Source organism: Triturus cristatus, chromosome 6 (assembly GCF_964204655.1).
Source record: "Triturus cristatus chromosome 6, aTriCri1.1, whole genome shotgun sequence".
In the NCBI taxonomy this organism is placed as follows: Eukaryota; Metazoa; Chordata; class Amphibia; order Caudata; family Salamandridae; genus Triturus; species Triturus cristatus.
The window spans coordinates 195,830,810-195,853,243 of NC_140589.1; the positions used below are offsets into that span (position 1 = coordinate 195,830,810).

Genomic DNA, 22,434 nt, shown 5'->3' on the forward strand with positions numbered 1-22,434 from the left:
TCTGGCTAATCAGCCGTCAGCAGCCAGGCTAGCTTGAATCCAGTGGCAAAGTGAGCAAGGGACCCACGTCCGGGCTCACTGTGCCACTGGAATCAAGCTATCCTGGCTGAAGAGGGGTGAAACCCCGAAACCGGTCCTAGGATGCTTGTTTCCGGTCCAGGGAGGACCTGGTTTGGCAGTTCGGGCTGGACTGTTCCCATGAGGCACAGCGTCAAGACTGATTTGCATATGGCCAGGTCTAAACTGGGGTGGCATGGTGAGCAAAAGAATGATGGATTTAACCCAGATCTCTTGACTGGGGGTGAATGTTTTGATTTGTTCTGCATTCTGTCCATCAATTGTGTGTCTTTTTCTTTCTTGCCCTAAGTGCACCAGGTATGCCCAGACGTGGGTCCTGGGCTCACTGTGCCACTGGAATCAAGCTATCCTGGCTGAAGAGGGGTGAAACCCTGACACCGGTACTAGGATGCTTGTTTCTGGTCCAGGGAGGACCTGGCTTGGCACTTTCTGGCCGGACTGTTCCGATGAGGCACAGGGTCAAGACTGATTTGCATATGGCCAGGTCTAAACTGGGGTGGCATGGTGAGCAAAATAATGATGGATTTTACCCAGATCTCTTGACTGGGGTGAATGTTTTGATTTGTTCTGCACTCTGTCCATCAATTGTGTGTCTTTTGCTTATTAGAATCACTTGTCCATTGTTTTATTTTTTTCAGTGGTTAACCGGTTGAAACATACTTATCCTTCCTAGGGAACTCTTGTTACTCCTCTCCTGGCATCTGTCTTGCAAGATGAGGATCACTTTGAAAAACCCAAACAATTTTATCCAGAGCATTTCCTTGATTCAGAAGGAAGATTTTTGAAGAAAGATGCATTCATTCCTTTCTCAGCAGGTAAAATAAGTTAAGTTACTGGTGATCGATGTTCAACTGTGTGAAAATTTGTAATAAAGTATGTCAAACTTCATTTAATATTTAGTGGGGCCATTTTCAACCAGAGAATGACATGATGTACAAGGCAGTTACAGTATGATTTCAGGGACATAACTCAAAAAAACTAAACATTTAATGTCTTGGGCAAGGGGTTGCTGATTTATAGAAATTATGAGCTAGAACCAAGAAATGATTGGAGCTAATTTGAAAAATGAGTAATGCTGCACTATAACCAAACCTAAAAAGGCCACAATTTCTAGAATTTGCAGATGCAGTATTACTGATCCATAATTTAAATAAGTTATTCGAAGTTAGACAAGCTTGAGTGCATGAGAGGAACAACCTAGCATATCAAGGGTAAAGGAACTGACCAGGTCAAACACCATAGACAGGAACTAACTCAGAAAAACCCACAGGCATAGAACAATAAGACAGACAACTCCAGTCAGGACAAATCAAAAGTAGCCAGACAGATGAATCAGCCTGGTAACGCAGGAAAAGACCAGGCAAACCCAATCTGGGCAATCAATATCCATCCCATGTGTAAGGAGGCAGAAAAGGAAGGCAAAACACATGGCTTTCTACGCTAGTACAAACTATAAACATCTTAAAACTGGCACACAGCCAACGCGTTTCGTTCCCGATTCTTTGCCAGAGGGAACTTCGTCAGGGCTGTAACATTATGGACAAGACACAACATCAATATGACATGAAATAAGATTGAGAAAATAAACATATATATATATACAAGCACAAGAAGTGTTGACAAAATAAACATATATATATATATATATATATATATACAAGTATAAGTAGTGCTAGATGACCCAAGACTCTAAAATGAAAAAAAAAAATTGGGGACAAAAAATTAACGCATAAATAAAATGAACCAAATATGAGAAATTCCAGACAATTCACATAACAATCCTTCACATGAATATTGTGTGTTACTCAAAAGGGGACCATACTACATGTTTCCCAAAGCAAACATATAAAGGACATATAAAACCAATTAAAACATTTAAGAAATGTACGACAACAAATATATAATACACCATTGAAAATTGCACATTTGCAACCAAATTGCAATCTCTAACTATTTGCATGTTGTCAATAACACCTCAATATCTAAAGCTATACCATCAGCGACAGATCTATATATAAGCAATAATGCTTTTGCCAAAAGGAAATTATCAATAATATCACAAGTATGTCAAAAAATGTATGTCTCTCACCTCCTATATTGCAAGAATCCCAACATATAGGGCATAGATTAGGCCTCAAAATGTGGGGTATACAGCAAACTCTCTGAAAGACAAAGGCAGGGGGAGACTTATTCACCAAGAGGAACTTGGTCTGAAACCCCCCCAAAAAGGTCAGGTTTGCAAGGAGGAACTCAATCCAAGAACCCGTATTGAGGTTATAAACAGCGCTAGACTCACCTCAAAATAACCAAATTAATCATATGCTCTATGTAGCATTGCGTTACACCTCCCTCTCTGTATGATAAACAAGATTTCTAGGAGGAAAGAAAAAAAGTTAAATAAGAAAGCGAAAGTAAGCCTCACAATGAAGAATCTTAAGTATGGACTCAAAGATAGGGAAAATTCACGCAAATCATAGTGCAATGTGCACTCACCTCACTATTCCAGATAAAGCGTACATAAGGAATTCCAATATATTGAATGGCATCCAAGGTAAATCTTTATTCATCCATCAGCAGTAAAGTGGTGAATTGTTGTAAAGACTGTATAGGAAAATGGTCAATGTCAATGCGGAAAAGCATAATGTGTCGTTTGTATAAATGATAAAGAACTAACACCCGTATTCATCCTACAATAGTATTCATCCTACAATAGGAAGGTCGTTAAGAAAAAAGCGAGCTAATATGAGGTCCATTGTTCGCCATAATAGAGGCCAACTAGTTTAATCATATCTGGGCAGAAATGAATATTAAAATGAATAAATAGAATGAAATCACATAGTAATCCAAAGTGAATTGCTGATATGTATCAGCTGCCAAATGTCAATCCACAAGTAAAGTCCAATTAGACCTCTATGGGAATCAAATAAGCATTAAATATCCATTAGGTATCCTCAATTAAAAAACGGACTGAAAGCGAGGCGAGTTGAAGAATCATAAACTCTACCGCTCCATCAAAGAGTACAGCAAGTCAAAACAAAGCACGCATTAAAAATCAAGTGAGTCAACATGTCGTTGTATACCACCTATCCTGCAAGAATTTCAGTATCACGCCCAAGAGGTAATGCAGCGGTAGCGTGATTGACAGTTAATTGTATTGTTGCACATGTCTAATCGCAGCCATTAGGAAAGTCATGGAAAAACTTAAATAAAAAATGATAGTTACGAGTAACCGGGAACAGAGCCTGAGGCTGTTCCCGATCACGAATCTGATCGTAGCCACGAGCACCCAAAAAATATTTAGAACAATACGCATGTCTCTTACCTTAAGAACGGGAGGATAAACATGACGTGGTGTGATAACCGGCAGCAAGGAGTCAATGAGCACCGCGCCATTATTTAAAGACCAAGGACGAATGTGTTGAAGGCGGAACCTTCCGGTCATATGGCAAATAATGTGACCAGTAGATAGAGGCGATTTAGTGGTGATTACGAATGGAATCTAGCAGCCATCTTCTAATAGTCAAAAGACCGGTATGCTGGGCTATAATTATAACTTTAAAGAGAGGTTGGAGACAAAGGTTCACGGAACACGGATATTAGAAAACGTACCCTCCGTTCAAATATCCACGGGTCGCTCCTAGAGTTAAGCTGAGAGCGATCGTAGGAAGGTAGTAGTCATCTATAAAAAATAAACAAAATTATATTTGGTGCTTAATGCCCCAGAGGGCCTTCGATAAAACCAGTACCCTCCGGACAGATAGTGCATGAATTGTTCACAAAGGCATTACTAAAAACAGTCATTGAGAAGGGCGGCCATCTTAGAACAGTGAAAGAATGGGTATAGAAGACTCCAAATTGGCCAAAGATATGGGAATCAAAGCTTTCTTAAGAGAGATAGATTAAAAAATCATCAACACTAAACGTCATAATAAATGTGATGAGACCAGAAAACTCCCAATCCTATCCTATATAAGTTGCTCTAGAAGCATGGCTAGCAGTAATCATAGGAAGAGAGTGGCCATCTTGACATAGGGCGGGAATAGTAACAGATGGCCGCCCTTCTCAATGACATTAAGCACCAAATATAATTTTGTTTATTTTTTATAGATGACTACTACCTTCCTACGATTGCTCTCAGCTTAACTCTACGAGCCACCCGTGGATTTTTTGAACGGAGGGTACAGGTTTTAATTTAGTCCCTACGGGTGTGTTTTCTAATATCCGTGTTCCGTGAACCTTTGCCTCCATCTGATGAATACAGGCCCCAGCTAGGCCTGCAGGACACAAGGGTTCGCTCTCCTGTAATGGAATCTACAAGGAAGTTGGCACGGAAACTGCAAAGTACAAAGACAAAGTTTATTAACCCTTAAGGGTGGTCCTACAATCCATACAACACCCTTCAGTATTGCATAGAGTAGCACACAGAACTTGCGAACACAGTCCCCTTTTATACACAACAGAGGGGCTCATAAGTGGGTGGATACAACATGAGACGAAGAACATTACCTTTTATGGACATTTTCGATACAGAATCAATATGTGGGCGGAGTTAACACATCTCTAAGCCCGCGAAAACATGGTCAAGCGAGGATTAACTGATAACAGATGTGGTCAAGCCTGGGCATGCGCCAGACGGACAAAGGAGCTATTTATAGACTGTTACTAGGAAGATTACAAGAGCAACTAACACGAAGATAGGACTCTTCTCGTGCTGAGCACGTGGAGACATGACAATACAAAATGGAGTCCAGACTTTAGTCAACATAACGGAAGAAACTCGGTCCTAAAGGGGAATTCATTTCTTTAGTGAATGCTTAATCACATCGTTGTTTCAATTTTCAACAGACGACCCTTTCAGCATTTACTGAAGACATCCGGTTTATTAGAATAATCATCGTATATGTCAATTTTCATCATTTCTTCTATTTCTTTAGTTAAATGTTTCTGGTAAGTGACATTGGCAATAGCTTTCTCATCAGGAATACAGAGTGACACACATAGGGAACAGAGTAAAGGACCACATTGGATACAAATGCAACAGGAAAACAGAATTGCTACGATAATACAGAGACCAGTTAAAACCTTCCACCCCCATGTGGTGATCAATGCCCAAAACCATGCAGAAAAGGTCCAAGTGCCATTTTCTGTATGGATTTCAGCTGCAATTTTATGTAACTTGTTGATAGCATTATAGACTGATGGCGTGTGGTCAGGAATAAACACACAACAACTACTTCCGATAATTTTACATGCTCCACCTCGGTCAGCTATCATAACATCTAACACCATACGATTCTGCAATGCAACAATTCTAGTAATTTGTAATTCTTCCGTAAGATTCCCAAGAGCAGCAGCGGTTTGATTTGTCACAGCCTCTACAACTCTTGTTAACCTTTGAACTTTCCTACTATTTAGGGCAGCTCCAACAAAGAAGAACAATCCTAAATTAAAATCAATATACTGCTGCAGGCTAGTATCGGTTTGGTCAACAACATCAATAGATAGAGTACGTTTATACCTATTTACAGTCACATTATTCAACAACTTCAAATCTTTATGATAAGATGCAGGTGCCAAGAAAACAGGAGGTAATAGGAATGCTACGTAACATACTCCAGACCAACCGGCTGGCAAACGATAATAACCTTTATTTCCACATACGAAGTATGTATTATGGGATGCTAAGAAGGTACTGTTATTCAACCCGTCGATGTTTAAGATAGTGATACAGTCACTAACACCAACAGGAATATAACCCACACTCTGGACACACAGGTCCGCTTGAGCTTGTGCCACTTGAATCACAAATCGGTCTTTCCCCACAGTGTCCCTAGTGTTCGTGAAAATATAGGGAATCGATTCATTGTCTGGTCGATACTCTTCCCATTCCCAAATTGTCCCATTCGCTTGTGGATAACCATCTTTATCTTGATGACATTCCCTATTAAGTCTGAAGAGTAACCGTCCCACTGTAGGTTTCCGAGTGGCAAAAAGCAAAGTGTACCATGCTCTACAAGAGCCATTATGAGAAAAAGGAAGAGGTATGAACGGAGTTCCTCCTTTCTTCTGGTGCGCTGGCATCATGCCACATATCCAACAGTTCGTAGCATTAGTGGCAACATGGGTATGATGCAACATCTGGATGAAAGTGTTATTCAAATAAGACTGGCGATGCTTCAACTCTTGATACGGAAGGGTATAAAAGTAGTGCTCCTCAGGCACTGGAGTAGTCAAAACAAGCAACTCTCGAGCAGGAGTCACATCCTCAACAAACCATGTGGTTATCCCAACAATAGCTACTGTAAGAATAAAACCTGTTGCACAAAGGATTTTCTTTTTCTCCATTTTAGAATGAAAAATCAATATCTTCCTGAAACTAAAAGGTTGTCAGAACTCTTCCCCTTAGGCAGCGGTTGATTTCTTCACCAGCGGGCCAAGACGGGTGTCGCTACCCTAATGCAGGGCTGATCCCCCCCCTTGCCATATTGGCTCTCCGTTTCACTAACCTAAGGGCCGTTCTGACAACTTGTCCTGATACTGAAGAATTCACTTCCTTGGTCTGAGATGATATCGTCTTCCTCCAGGAATCACGTGGTCCGGAAAGAGCTCCTCAGTGTCGTTCGGTTCCACAGCACGGCCTTTCTCTGCAGTCAGAATTTCTCGATGGTCGGTCAATACAGCAGGCTCCACCAATCCAGGTGGCACTTTGCGACAGTGCAGGGAATGGATCCAGTTCTTTCGGTTGGAAACCCGCACAGCCGTCCTCGTTGCAAGTAGGACTTGCTCAGGACCAACCCATCTCGGCTCCAAGCTGTTCGTCCTTTCAAAAATCTTCAGCATAACATAGTCTCCAGGTCGGAGACTATGACCTTCGCCTGTGGACCGATCAGGGAGCGCCTCTCAGACCTGTTGATGAATAGAAACCAAGTTATCCGTTAACTGTGCCAGATAATCATTCATCATTACACAAGGTACATCATACACAGCCTTAGGCCTTGGTGGACCCCAAATATTCATTGGGCGTCCAAAAACGATCTCATAAGGCGTGAGACCGGTTCGAGAATGTGGTATCGATCTAATTGACAATAATGCCAGCGGTAAAGCATCTGGCCAAGTCAAAGAAGTCGAAGCTTGGATCTTAGCGATCTTGAGCTTCAGCGTACCATTATACTTCCCAACCAGTCCTGCAGACTGAGGGTGAAACACTGCATGAGACTTCTGGGTAATGCCTAGACCCTTCAGGACATACTTTATAACATCCGCTATAAAGTGAGGTCCGTTATCACTCCACAGCAGTCTACAAACGCCATATCGAGGGAAGAACTCCTTCAATAGCATCTTGGCTGTAGTCATTGCAGTATTATCTTTCGTAGGGTATGCCTCAACCCATTTACGGAAGGCACAAACCACTACTAGAACATACTTCAAATTGTTACAGCGTTCAAGCTGGATGTAATCCATCTGCAAAACCTCAAAGGGTGCAGTAGGTGTCACAAATCCTCCTGCTGGAGTTCGAGTACCCTTTCCTGGGTTATACCTCAGACAAATCATACAGGTCTGCACTACCCTCTTTGCCGTGCTAGCAATCTCTGGATGCTCCCAGACTTGAGTAAGCAATTTTACAATTGCGGAAGCTCCAACATGTGCTAGCCCATGTGCCATCTGAACCATAGGTTGTACAAAAGCTGTGGGTAACTTCCATCTATCCATCTGCTTATTTCTCCAACAACCCTCATCATCCAATTCTCCATCATTGGACCATTGCTCCCGTTCTTTGTCAGAAGCGGTCCTCTGTATTTCCAGCACTTCTCTCTTTGCATCGTGCCATCTTTCTACCTGCGACTTCACTACGTACATGGCAGTAGCACTAGGCTGCATTGCAGTCTCCCGTGCCACCCGGTCTGCCAAAGCATTCCCTTCTCCAACTTTATCAACCACTTTCTTATGGGCACTACATTTAATTATAGCAATCTTCTTCGGATATGTCAATGCGGTCAAAAGGTTGTGAACTAACTCTCCATGCATTATCTGTACTCCATGCGACGTTAGAAACCCTCTCTCCTTCCAGAGTAGGCCGAAATCATGCGCTACTCCGAAGGCATAGCGACTATCTGTATAAACATTCACACACAATCCTGTACTGAGCTCACATGCTCGTGTTAATGCTATAAGTTCCGCTGCTTGAGCTGATTTCTGTGGTATGCGTGCTGTCTCCACTATTGTTTGCAGTGTGGTAATTGCATACGCTGCTGAAGTCGTACCATCTGGTAGCTTCAGGCATGATCCGTCCACCCACAATTCTCCATCAACATCTGGAAAGGGCGTATCTTGGAGATCAATACGACCCTTTGTCTGTTCCTCAGTCACAAGAATACAATCATGTGCTTTTCGTGCTTCAGACTGAGTTTCCGGAAACGGCAACAATGTAGCCAGATTTAACGTTACACACCTCTTTAACGTAATATGAGGAGCCAAAAGCGTCAACTCATATCCCGTTAAACGGGCACTGGTCAAATGCTGCGTTTTTGTCTGATAAAGCAGGGCATCAACAGCATGGGGGACTAATACCAACAGTTTGTGAGATAACACAATTCCCTCGCTTTGGCGTATTGACACAGCTGTCGCCGCAACCGAGCGGAAACAACCAGGCAATGCTCGGGCAACAGGATCAAGTACAGCCGAAAAATATGCACAAGGGCGCTGCTTGCTGCCGTGCATCTGCACTAAAACTGATAATGCACATCCATCTTTCTCATGCACATACAGCGAAAAGGGTTTTGTATAATCAGGGGTCCCTAACACTGGTGCTGAACAAAGGGCCTGTCGCAATTGCTGGAAGGCAATGTCACACTCATTTGACCAGGGAAGCGGAATAGGTGTGTCTTTTGTCAAAAGGGCTAATAATGGCTTGGCTATGTGTGAAAACCCTAATATCCATTGCCTACAAAAAGAAACAAGATCCAAAAATGCACGCACGTCCTTCTGTGTGGAAGGCACTGGCGTGTCCAAAATTGCTTGAATACGATCTGGTGTGAGTGCACGCCCCTCCTTAGACAAAAGGTGACCCAAATAAGTCACCTTTGGTCTACAGAATTGCAATTTCTTCCTCGATACTTTGTGATTGTGAAATGCCAAAAAGGAAAGCAAGGATAACGTACTCTTCTCACACAGCTCAGGAGTGTCAGCCGCCAACAAGATGTCATCGACATATTGTATAAGGGCGACACCCTCAGGCAGAACAAAAGAATCCAATTGCCTTTTCAATGCTTGACTGTAAATGCTAGGGCTTTCTGTGTAGCCCTGAGGAACTCTACAAAATCGATAAGACCTATTATTCAGAGTGAAACCAAAAAGGTATCGGCTATCAGGATGAATAGGGATCGAAAAAAGGCATTTTTCAAATCAATAACCGAAAACGTGGTCGCCGTTGGCGGGACCAAAGTGAGCAACGTCGTGATATCAGAAACCACTGGATACTGAGGTATCATGATCTTGTTCACCTCCCTCAAATCAATGATAAACCGATAAACTTTGGCATCCGTATCTTTCTTCAAGATGGGTAAAATCGGACTGTTACAGACGTTGTAGGGATCTTCCTCCACTACTCCCACCTTAATCAAATCCTGCACAATCTGTATAAGGGCCTCCTCCCCCTCCTGGGAAATACGATACTGAGGGAGGCGTGGTAACACCGCCCCCTCCTGGACACTAATATGGACAGGCGGAATCACCATCTGTCCCACATCGGTATCCGAAATGGCCCACAAAGTACGAGGGAGAGAAGCTAACACAGTATCCTCTGCAACCACACACATCCGTTCTGTCAGAGGGTGATTATCGTTTAATATCACACGTACTCCAGCGGGGGAGCAGCGGATCGTAGCTCTGAAGTGCTTGAGCATATCAAGACCCATAATGTTGTCAGGCGTGTTCGGAGCAAGCAAAAACGGACAGGGTGCAGAAAAGGGATCAACCTGGAATGCAAGGGGTCGAGAAAGAGGGCTTCGAGAGAGTGTACCATCAAACCCTACCGATGTACCCATTAAGCCAGATGGGGGAGCCCTCAGAAACCAATTGTTTAGACAGCGCGCTACGAGTCGCTCCTGTATCTACTAGGAACCGATCAGTAGAACCCAAAACCTGAGACATAAGGACCCTTCTGATCAACCGGCACTTCAACTGATTCTAACCCCCATCCAACGCATTCCTATGCATGCTGCGAATCATGGTACCCAGAGCGGTCCGTCCCTGACACTTGATACTGGTGCTGTCGATCAAAGACATTAGGTCTATCTCGCTGCTGCACGGTAGGTTCAAAACGAGCACGATCATTAGAATTCCCTCTGAGATTCGGGAAACCCCCTCTACCTCTCGGTGAACCTTGATTATGCCCCTGGCGAGATGCATACAACGCCGGACAATCTCTGGCCCAATGACCCGACTGTTTACAATACGCACATTGATTCCTATTTAAATCTGATCGACCCGAAGGGGGACCATAGAATCCTCCCCTACCTCTATTGACACCCCGACGAGGCGGACCATACACTTGCGCTAACATCACCTTCGTTTTTAAATCTTTCGATTTCTTCTCCTCCTGCCCCTTCGCTTCTTGTTCCTGACGCTCATAATACTGAGCTATAGTCAGGAGGGATGTCGGAGACGCGGTGGACCAAGAACTTTCACTCGCTTTTAAACGAGCTGCTATTTCCGGTAATAAATTCGCCACATATTTATCAGCAAAAAGGTGTCGACCCGTATCATCCGTAAGTGACTGACCACTAAAATCATGAAATGTCTCCTCAAAGCGCGTAAAGAAATCTGCAACTGATTCATCAACTTTCTGTTTACACGAGGCTAACATGTTCCAGTCAATCTTTTTAGGGGGAATAATTGTTTTCAACTTGGTCAAAATAGCAGCGGGGAGATCTAAGATAATCTGAGGCGGTTTCTGCGCGGGCTTCCTCTCCCTATCCTCATCCTCAATCTCAGACCACCTAGCCTTAAAAGCGGCTTGATCATCCACCTTCCATACAGATCGCCACATATCCGGTGGTAAGATAAGCCCAAAGAACAGATCTATATCTGCTAAGGTCATAGTACAAGAATTCAAGGCCCCTTCGACTTCTTCGTAAAAGGCCGCTGGATTCTTGCGGGGGTCAGGCAATGCATTCTTTAATGCCATAACATCAGCCCTATGCCAGGGAGTATAAACCCAATTGTACACAAAATATCCCTTAGCATCAGCAGAAGTAATATCCGCACTAGTTCCCGCTCCTTTAGGAGGAACATACAAAGGTGCCGCCTCTCGCATGGGTTTAGCATGCACTAGTTCGCCCTTATCTGACTGGGAGGAAGACGGCTGCTGGTCGTCCGCCTGCAAGGTCAAGCTCTCCTCCTCCTTGTTCCGGCGCGCTTTGTCCCGCAGTTGAAGCATCTCATCCCGTAGCGCAAACAGACGTTGGACCGCATCAGGCACCTGAGAGGGAGAGAAAGTACCATTACGTAGTGCTCTAGAATCCGACACTATCTCCTGTGGCTCAAAAACATCAGAATATTTTCGAAAGGCAGCAACCACTTCATCAGAGAAAACGGCAGCAAAATACAATTTCTCTCTATCCTGCCATCCTTCCAGAACCGGTAATAACTCTGCAGAAGACATCTTATTTGAAACTGCACGATAAGAAAGTTTCCGAAGCTCACCCGAGCGCTCAAGAGATAACATGGATCGCGTGTCTATCTTATCTTTACCCGATCCAGAATCCTGAACTGTCGGAGCAGACGCACCCACATAAGGTGGCGGGGAACGATCTAATAGGAAAAAATCATCATCAAGATTAGTAAGGACAGGATAAAGAGGCTGCCGAACAGCATATTGACCCGACACTTGCAGCCTACGCTCTTTCTCTTGTCTCTCCGTCTGTTCTCTTTCCTCCCGACGCTTCGCTTCCTGCGCTCGCACATGATCATTCTTCCGTTGCTCTTTATCAAACAGCGCTTTCTCACGTTTTTCTCGCTCACGCACTTCCTTCACCCATAATCGCACACACTCAAACATATCTTGACGAGCACGCCGTTTACACATACACTGTTCCACATACTCAATCTTACGCATATCAAATGATCCATACAAAGGCCAGCGCAACTCAGGATCCTTTTTGGTATATTTCCTCCATACTGTGCTGTACATTATGGAAGAAAGACCATGCTTCACATACATATCCCTATTAGGAGTCCCCTCTGGGGGGGCTGGAGCAGATTCCTCGAGGTTTAACCGGTTTCCAAAGCAGCAGCACCACTTACGGAGTGCGCTAAAAGCAGGCATGCTCAAAAATAATGCAAAATATGCAGTATTATCAAAAAAATGGCACTTAAACTTTGCGCCGTTCAAATTTACACAGCTCCGGAGAAATATCTCCACATTACCTGCCTATATGTGTTGCAACGCATATATTCTCACAGTAATCAATACAAGATATGACCGGTCATCACAAATCAAACTCAAATAGCCAACCCAGGCTTCAAAAACTCGGAGCAAGTACCGTACAACGGTTCTTACCAATCAAGAGTGTCCAGATTCCAACTGCCAAGCTCCAAAATTCGCCCAAACGGCTGTCAAGGCAGAACCGACAGAAGAGGTCTCAGTCGAGGACCGGCGCCACCCAGATGGTCAGTTCGGAAGGGAAGGAAGAAAACCTCGGGATGCCAGGACTAAAATGCCTCTGGCAGTGATCACATCCCCGGCCAAATTCCTCACCTTCGTCACGACCAGTCCTTCGAGCATCCGAGTCGCCGATGAGCCCCACGTGACGGGCGCCAATTGATGAATACAGGCCCCAGCTAGGCCCGCAGGACACAAGGGTTCGCTCTCCTGTAATGGAATCTACAAGGAAGTTGGCACGGAAACTGCAAAGTACAAAGACAAAGTTTATTAACCCTTAAGGGTGGTCCTACAATCCATACAACACCCTTCAGTATTGCATAGAGTAGCACACAGAACTTGCGAACACAGTCCCCTTTTATACACAACAGAGGGGCTCATAAGTGGGTGGATACAACATGAGACGAAGAACATTACCTTTTATGGACATTTTCGATACAGAATCAATATGTGGGCGGAGTTAACACATCTCTAAGCCCGCGAAAACATGGTCAAGCGAGGATTAACTGATAACAGATGTGGTCAAGCCTGGGCATGCGCCAGACGGACAAAGGAGCTATTTATAGACTGTTACTAGGAATATTACAAGAGCAACTAACACGAAGATAGGACTCTTCTCGTGCTGAGCACGTGGAGACATGACAATACAAAATGGAGTCCAGACTTTAGTCAACATAACGGAAGAAACTCTGTCCTAAAGGGGAATTCATGTCTTTAGTGAATGCTTAATCACATCGTTGTTTCAATTTTCAACACATCCTCTCTTTAAAGTTATAATTATAGCCCAGCATACCTGTCTTTTGAATATTAGAAGATGGCTGCTAGATTCCATTCGTAATCATCACTAAAGAGCCTCTATATACTGGTCACATTATTTGCCATGTGACCGGAAGGTTCCACCTTCAACACATTCGTCCTTGGTCTTTAAATAATGGCGCGGTGCTCATTGAATCCTTGCTGCCGGTTATCACGCCACGTGATGTTTATCCTCCCATTCTTAAGGTAAGAGACATGCCTATTGTTCAAAACATTTTTTGGTGCTCGAGGCTACGATCAGATTTGGGATTGGGAACAGCCTCAGACTCTGTTCCCGGTTACTCGTAACTGTCGTTTTTTATTTAAGTTTTTCCATGACTTTTCTTATGGCTACGATTAGACATGTGCAACAATACAATTAACTGTTGATCACGCTACCACTGCATTCCCTCTTGGGCGTGATACTGAAATTCTTGCAGGATAGGTGGTATACAACGACATGTTGACTCACTTGGTTTTTAATGCGTGCTTTGTTTTGACTTGCTGTACTCTTTGGTGGTAGAAAGAAGATGGTCCCAGAACATACAAAATTATTGAAAATCTAAACAGGGTTAGCAAAATAACTATTGCAACAAATAAGGCATATCGAAGTGTTATTTAATCACACCTGGATCAAACACATGAATGTGTATGGAAAATCACATTATTCAAAAAAGTGCAGGGTGCCTTCCTTGAGGACCCAGTTGAACCGACGATTCGGTCACTCTGAAATTTACCACCAATCATAGGCCATTTCAAATGCGGGTCATGTAAAGCATGCCCAACAACTATTCAATCAAAGAATTTCGTACACAATCATCAGACTATTACATTACAATCCCATACAAACTGCAATTCTAATAATGTCATCTATGGGTTCCTTTGCCCCTGTGGCCAACTATATATTGGCCAGACACAACAAAAGGTCAAAGCGAGAATTCTTCAGCACCAGAGCAGGATAAGATGCAATGTGACAGGTGCACCCCTAGTTGAACACTATCACCAACTGGGACACAGCCCTGATGAAATGCAATGGATTGTGTTGGAAAAAACCGAACTGGGCCCCAGGGGAGGCAATATATCCTCTATCCTAACCATCAGAGAGTCTAAAATGATGATTCGCTTTGATACCATCTTAACGGGTTTGAACGAACAAGACCCCAGTAATGCTCAACTAGCCACTCTCAGCAACTAGTGAATAATGTTCATATTTTCTCTGCTTTTTCCAGCTCGTACTCTAGCCAGTGATCAATGTTATCTTTGAACTTTCTGTCATAGTGACCATTGGACCCATGTGATCAATGTACCTAATGTATATATGATAATTTGACCATTTTTTTCCCAACAAATTCACTTTTTCCGATTTGTGTTCGCCTTATCCTCTTCAGTATATTAGGATAATGTTGATTTGCATAAACCTATATGTGTGTTTACATACAATGCACATTTAATTACAAATGTTTTTTATGTAATGTATATTATACAGTTATACGTGTTTTCTCAATGTATATATTTTCTTTTTTACACCACCATTTGGTCGACCATGTTCATTAATCTGTCCTCGATCACTCCTCCTGAGCGGCAAACTCCAAGATTTGCAATTTACCCAAACAATGCACAAACACTATTCGTGTTATTGAGATATACTTTTTAGCTTTGCCCACCCAATTATACTTCATCGTCGTATTTTATCAATACAGCTCCACTTATCATTAGTTCCATTTCACAAATGAACTACTCGGGTTGTCTTTCTTCTAAATTACCGGTGCGGGCAGCATCTAGCGGCTGCGCCCGGTTCAACGTCACGCGGCGCGCTGCGTTCTTCTTATGAGAGCGTTTCCTCACGGGTCCAGTGCTTTGTCGGAATCGAGCACCGCATTCATGGATGCTGTCTAAAGGTATGGGAACCTCACCGTCTACCCCTTTGTTTGACCTGTGTCTCACAATCTCTCAATTAGTTAATAAGACCTATGGTGTTATATGTGCCTCCTTCACTCCTTATTTTTAAACGATTAGTTCTTTCCTGTCTGAGTAGATGATTTTCCTTCCTTTTCACATTTTGGAAGTGATATCTCCTTTCTACGCATGACATTGACTTAATTCCTAGAAAATCTTAATTTATGCCCTCTATTGACTTATGGCGATGTGACTAATTGCACGTCCCGCCACTTGTTTTAACCCCCCCCCCCATTGATAGTATTCTTCTGTGTGGATGATAGGTTGAGGGACCAGGTCCCTGTTGCTGTATATTTCTCTAGTTTTGGATTACCAATCAGGTTTTTCACTAAAGAGCACTCTTTCCGTTTGATTTATAGAGATCGATTTCCCCGTGATTAATTTCACTCAACTCACCGATCTACGTCACGGCGTTTTACGATGGAGTAATGAATCCCTCCTTTGCGACTTTATTAATACCCGTAAGTTCACATTCAGATCGAATCATACCTTACAAATCCATTTAATTGTGATTTGGATCATCTCAATGACACCTTAAATTCGTCATAGGTGCCTGTCACTCCCACCCTCATCCGGAGCCTTCCTGCCCTTGCGCCTTTGGACGCCAAGCTGACACTTATTAGATGTCCGTTCTCTAACATGGTAATTATGATAATGCCCTTTCACATCCAACCTTGCTGTTTAATTCCGCTAGGTCATGATACTATTTTTAATACTCACCCATGTTCTTTTAGGTGCCTACCCTTCCTGTTTCACCATCCTCGTTGTCCTGAGGAAGACCCCACCCGTAAGGACTAAATCAACCTACTTTGGCAGAGGGGTCGAAACGTCGACATTTAACTATGCCAGTACCTTCAATAGTGCAATGAGCACTGTGTACCTTCACTTGTATATGGCTTTTGGCAAAACATTCAACTTTGTAAATGAATGAATTTCATCCTGTCTATTCGGTACGATATTAATGTGCTCAGCAATTGATTTGTATTACTGTTATAAATATTTATATGTCACTCACCCTACTACCCTACCTAACTCGTCACTCCCTCCCCTTCCCCGTGGCACCCTGCACTTTTTTGAATAATGTGATTTTCCATACACATTCATGTGTTTGATCCAGGTGTGATTAAATAGCACTTCGATATGCCTTATTTGTTGCAATAGTTATTTTGCTAACCCTGTTTAGATTTTCAATAATTTTGTATGTTCTGGGACCATCTTCTTTCTACTGTTTGATACCCAGGTCCCAGTGACTTTTGGGTTTGCCCTTTGTTTTAACGTACTCTTTGATGGAGCAGTACAGTTTATGATTAGTCAACTCGCCTCGCTTTCAGTCTGTTTTTTAATTGAGGATACCTAATGGATATTTAATGCTTATTTGATTCCCATAGAGGTCTAATTAGACTTTACTTGTGGATTGACATTTGGCAGCTGATACATATCTACAATTCACTTTGGATTACTATGTGATTTCATTCTATTTATTCATTTTAATATTCATTTCTGCCCGGATATGATTAAACTAGTTGGTCTCTATAATGGCGAACAATGGACCTCATATTAGCTCGCTTTTTTCTTAACGACCTTCCTATTGTAGGATAAATACTATTGTAGGATGAATACTGGTGTCAGTTCTTTATCATTTATACATACGACACATTATGCTTTTCCGCATTGACATTGACCATTTTCCTATACAGTCTTCACAACAATTTGTCACTGTACTGCTGATGGATGAATAAAGATTTACCTTGGATTCCATTCAATATATTGGAATTCCTTATATACGGTTTATCTGGAATAGTGCGCGAATTTTCCTCATCTTGAGCCCATACTTAAGATTCTTCATTGTGAGGCTTACTTTCACTTTCTTATTGAAATTTTTATCTTTCCTCCTAGAAATCTTGTTTATCAAACAGAGAGGGAGGTGTAACGTAATGCTACATAGAGCATATGACGAATTTTGAGGTGAGTCTAGGGCTGTTTATAACCTCAATACGGGTTCTTGGATTGAGTTCCTCCTTGCAAAACTTGAACTTTTTGGGGGGTTTTCAGACCAAGTTCCTCTTGGTGAATAAGTTTCCTCCTTCCCCCCCGCCTTTGTCTTTCAGAGAGCGCACTGTATACCCCACATTTTGAGGCCTAATCTATGCCCTATATGTTTGGATTCTTGCAATATATGTGGTGAGAGACATACGTTTTTCGACATACATGTGATATTATTGATAATTTCCTTTTGGCAAAAGCATTATTGCTTATATATAGATCTGTCCCTGATGGTATAGTTTTAGATATTTAGGCATTATTGACAACATGCAAATTGTTAGAGATTGCAATTTGGTTGCAAATGTGCAATTTTCAATGGTGTATTATATATTTGTTGTCGTACATTTCTTAAATGTTTTTAATGTTTTTATATGTCCTTTATATGTTTGCTTTGGGAAACATGTAGTATGTTCCCCTTTTGAGTAACACACAATATTCATGTGAAGGATTGTTATGTGAATTGTCTGGAATTTCTCATATTTGGTTCATATCATTTATGCGTCAATTTTTCGTCCCAAAACATTTTGGGGTTATTTTAGAGTCTTGGGTCATCTAGCACTACTTATACTTGTGTATATATATATATATGTTTATTTTGTCAACACTTCTTGTGCTTGTATATATATATATGTTTATTTTGTCAATCTTATGTCATGTCATATTGATGTTGTGTCTTGTCCATAATGTTACAGCCCTGTCGAAGTTCCCTCCGGCAAAGAATCGTGAACGAAACGCGTTGGCTGTGTGCCAGTTTTACGATATTTATTGAATAAAAGGACCTAATTATGGAATAACTGTTTACGCTGCCTCATTGACTTCGGAACGAGTGCACCTTCCAACTTTCCTTTTGAATTTGGCTTTCATTTGACACCCTTGGACGGCGGGTGTGGAAAGAGATTGCACCACCATATGAATTGGTAGTACATATGGACTGGATGTGCTCGGCCTTGGTCTGCCGTTTTTTCTTTCTCAAACTATAAACATAGCCACAATAAAGCAAAAAAGGGACACATCAAAGAAGAGTCTCAAGGACATCCAACTGAGGGGCAGAGGTATAAATAATCTAAATGAGAACACACATAGACCAGGAATAAAATGAAGCCTCTGATAAAAATCCATCAAACAATACACAATAGAGGAAGACAAGTAGATAAACCCAGAAGAAAATTCAAGGAGGAGTCCTAGGTGGGAGAAACTAAGGAGTCAAGCAAGTGAGACATAGAAGACCTAAAAGGGACTCGGCTGACCAACCATCATATCACCCAACAGAGCTAAGAAAGAGTCTGCACCAAATGAACCAATCAATCAAGAGCAGACAGGGTCCATAGATAGTTCTTCAAGAAGTGGGAACAAAGACCTTCACATCTTAGACTGGATCCCCAAAACTATAAAACTCCCCCCCCCCCCACCTGAATAACCTTAGGACCATGGGAGCATGGGCAACAAAGGAAAGCAAACCATCAGCTGAATGAAGCAGTACTTCAAAGCAAAGGAATTCCGAGAACATGACACTAATGTATTTATCATACACCAAAAAAGTATTACACCATATTCAGACATGGAGAAAACTGACACCATGATCAGCAACACAAAGGGAGAACCTCCTTGTCTTGCAAGGGGGACACAAGAGTTGGATACCATCAGGGAGCATGACAGGACAAAAAAGAAATAGGAAAATCTTAGGAAAAGCCTAAGAACCCAAGGGAACAGACAAGTATGCCTGCTTTAGTAGAATAAGTCAGGAAAAACCGAAGATCTCCAAAACCCAAAGAAACATTAGGATAGACCTTTTCAGCAGATGAATTCAGCAAACCACAAAACGGAGTAGATGTAGAACTCTCAAGTCTACCCAGAAGCAGCCTATCCAGTGGACAGGGACCATGGGATGTACGAAACAAGTCTGGTAAGATGTACAGAACAGAACTGCAAACTTACAAAGTCCAAAGCATAACAGGAATGGGACAAGGAGAAGCTAGGACTTGTGAACACAATGTAAGGAAGCCCAAACTGGTAACAAGCACCTAATGGATTATATTGACAACAAGAGCAAACTGAACACATAGACTGGCAGGAAGCCAACACCCAAAAGAACCACGTCAAGTGGCTGAGCAGAGAGAAGAGGGAAGGGAACTCACATGAGGTAAGGGAACCCAAATGACACTCACTTAGTGGTAACAAGAACCATAAAGACAGGGACTCCACTGAGCAACCACCACTCAGCTTGGTGTAGAAGCAGCAAACAAGGATAAAGCTGACTGCAGGCTGGAACAAATTAAAAAAGAGAACTAAGAGAGACATTTATGAACAAGGCTCCTGAGAAGCCACAGTAAGATCCAGGAAGCCTGGGGGCTCAGACGCCATGGAGTCAACCAAGCCAAGGACTACCAACGCAACACCTATAGGAAAAAGAAAATGTCATACCGCAGTAAGAAAGCGAGGTGCACAACAACAGCCAAGAGTGAGACATGGATATTAAATGGAAAGAAACAGCATTGAAATGAAGCAGCCACAAAAGTGAAAAAAATGTAACTACTGTGCAACCTCTCCACTCGGTCTTGCTGTGCAACCTCTCCACTCGGTCTTGCTGAGAATGATACATTGTCTCTGTTACCTGCAGAGAGTTAAGAGGCAACTCAAGGAAAGCTAAATTCAAAGACATAATAACACACTAGGGGAATACAACCACACACTTGATGGATGTGACTTATAAGACTGTATCCCACAGCAGGAAGCAAAACTTTACAGCAAACCTACCATTGAGCAGACAAGAAGCCTAAAGCCAGGGACAACCAGGGAACAGAAAAAAGTAGGACACTGCAGCCAGCAACAACAGTGCAGGATGTGGTCTAGAGAAGGTCACACAGCCTCAGTAGGACTTTAGCCCTATGAAGGAACTTTTAATTAAAGAAACAACACCCTGCCGTATATGAGAGCATGCATACATTGTCGTAGGTGGGCCTAAACCTGCAACCTTTGACAAAGGGGCACAGAATAGACCGTCTGCCACTTCATGAGGTAAAGCCCACCAGCACCTGATGAGCCAACGATTCAGGCAGTGTGCTCGCACTTTGGGTTCTGAACCTCTTGCTCCTTGTGTGGTGTCCGGGCAGACTTACCCAGGAAGATCCGGACCATGGCAAGTTTGGACAACAACAGAAAAGTGGATGCCTGACTGTGCCGTCGAGCGGATAAGTGTTGGGGAGTGAGGTAGGGAGCTCCGATACTTTGCCTCACCTTCACAAAGGTACTCAGGGCATCAGAGTGTTCTCTGCCCTGACACAGCACCCAGACTACACACATTGTACCTGTGAGTCAACCTTCCAGAACAGTAGCTCGTGTGCGCCTGTCCTATCATCCTATGTACTGAATACTGCGTGGAGATTTCATCCAGCCTGCACCAAGTCTGCTCATCTATACAGACCCTGATCTTCGTGGACACTGAGTGGCTACTTCATCAACTTGAACTCGCCTTCGGTGCCTTCCTGTATGGACACTGTGCCGAGCCTGCATACAGGACCTGTGCAGATAGGAAACTCTCCCAGCCACTCTGTGCTGCACACAGGTGCCACCCACTGTCTGTTCTACATCAAAATGATGCCCATCCTGCAAGCAGGTGCTCCATACCCGTCCTGCTCCCTGCATCGGACCTGCTCACAGTCACAGGGTATTCACATGCGTTCTGTGACTAACCTCCGTGCACTCTGTCTCCATGTTAAGTGTCTGCTCTGTGTAGACACTGTGCAGCTACTGCAGCCAGTTTTCATGAAAGTGCTCTGCGCCTCTGCGGAATGGGCACTGCTCTCATCCTCTCTCCTCATGCCTGCCCTGCCTGTTATTCACTGCTCTCAGCCATTGCAATCTGACCCTCCCCGTGCTAGCCCAGCTGCACACAGGAACTCATCAGCATAGAAAGTGGACTCCACTGCTCCCTCCCCATGCATATGGGAGGCTGGACACCCTCCTCCCCAGCCCTATCTGGATGCAGATTCCCTGCATCTGGCAGCTTCACGTGTCCTTACTGAGGATCCAACTATGCAAGAAATGGGTTTAGTTTTATTTTTGTCTCCCTTTCTTGACAAGAAAATCTGCCCTGACATCTCCTGGCTTGAGAAAAAGCATCTCTTCCTCCCTTGAACCTGCCGACCTATCGAGGCAGGAGCGGGCCCCGTGGAGTCCAGTGTGGCGCCAGACGCCTTGGAGTGCAGTTTCACTTGAGATAATTCACCAGCAATGTGTGCTTTGTCTTTGCAATTTATTATCCTCCCTCATGCTGCAGGCAGTCTGTCCAGTACTTTTAGAGACATACCCTGAAGATTCTCACCCTGTGTTAACAACAGCCAATGGCATTAGGCAATTACTCCGCCCGCTCACAGAACTCCATGGAATTCGGAGGAGTTTTTCAGTAACTCAGCAGAATTCCGCAGAGTGAAACTCCGCAACCTCTGCTAAGGCCTAGTAGAGAGTCTCCTACCTCCTTCCTCTGCATCTTCAATATGGTTGACTCTTCTTTATTGTGGGAATAAGATCAACACAGTGTTTCTCCTTTTACCTTGCAACATACTCCACTACAGAGAACTACAGCAGCAAAATTATGATAATGTCCAACTAAAAGTCAAGGAAGGATATCAGTCTTCAAATGGTAGCCTGACGATAGACAACATAAGCATTGTGTGCTGCAAAATGGATCAGGTGGACAGCCAACCTCTTGCACCCAGAATTGGATTTAAGGGTGACATTGTATGTTTGAAGCAACTGAATAGTTTTATCAGCTCCTTCCATGTGCCTATTATAATCAACTATCCAGTTGGGATACGAAAGGAGAAGTGCTCTCATGCTCTTTTGGCAATAGAGGTGCTCTTATCATGGACTGTATTGTGAGTCACAAAATGTCATAGCTAGCA

General features: G+C 43.1%; 1 protein-coding gene across 1 annotated transcript in view; it reads left to right on the plus strand.

Annotated features, from left to right (window-relative positions):
- The window catches only part of LOC146816627 (cytochrome P450 2K4-like), a 543,019-nt gene that overhangs the window by 511,271 nt on the left and 9,314 nt on the right, over positions 1-22,434 (plus strand). Inside the window, exon 8 of the mRNA XM_085610507.1 lies at positions 752-893. Coding sequence (XP_085466633.1) covers positions 752-893 — 142 coding nt within the window. The remainder of the gene's footprint in view (positions 1-751; positions 894-22,434) is intronic.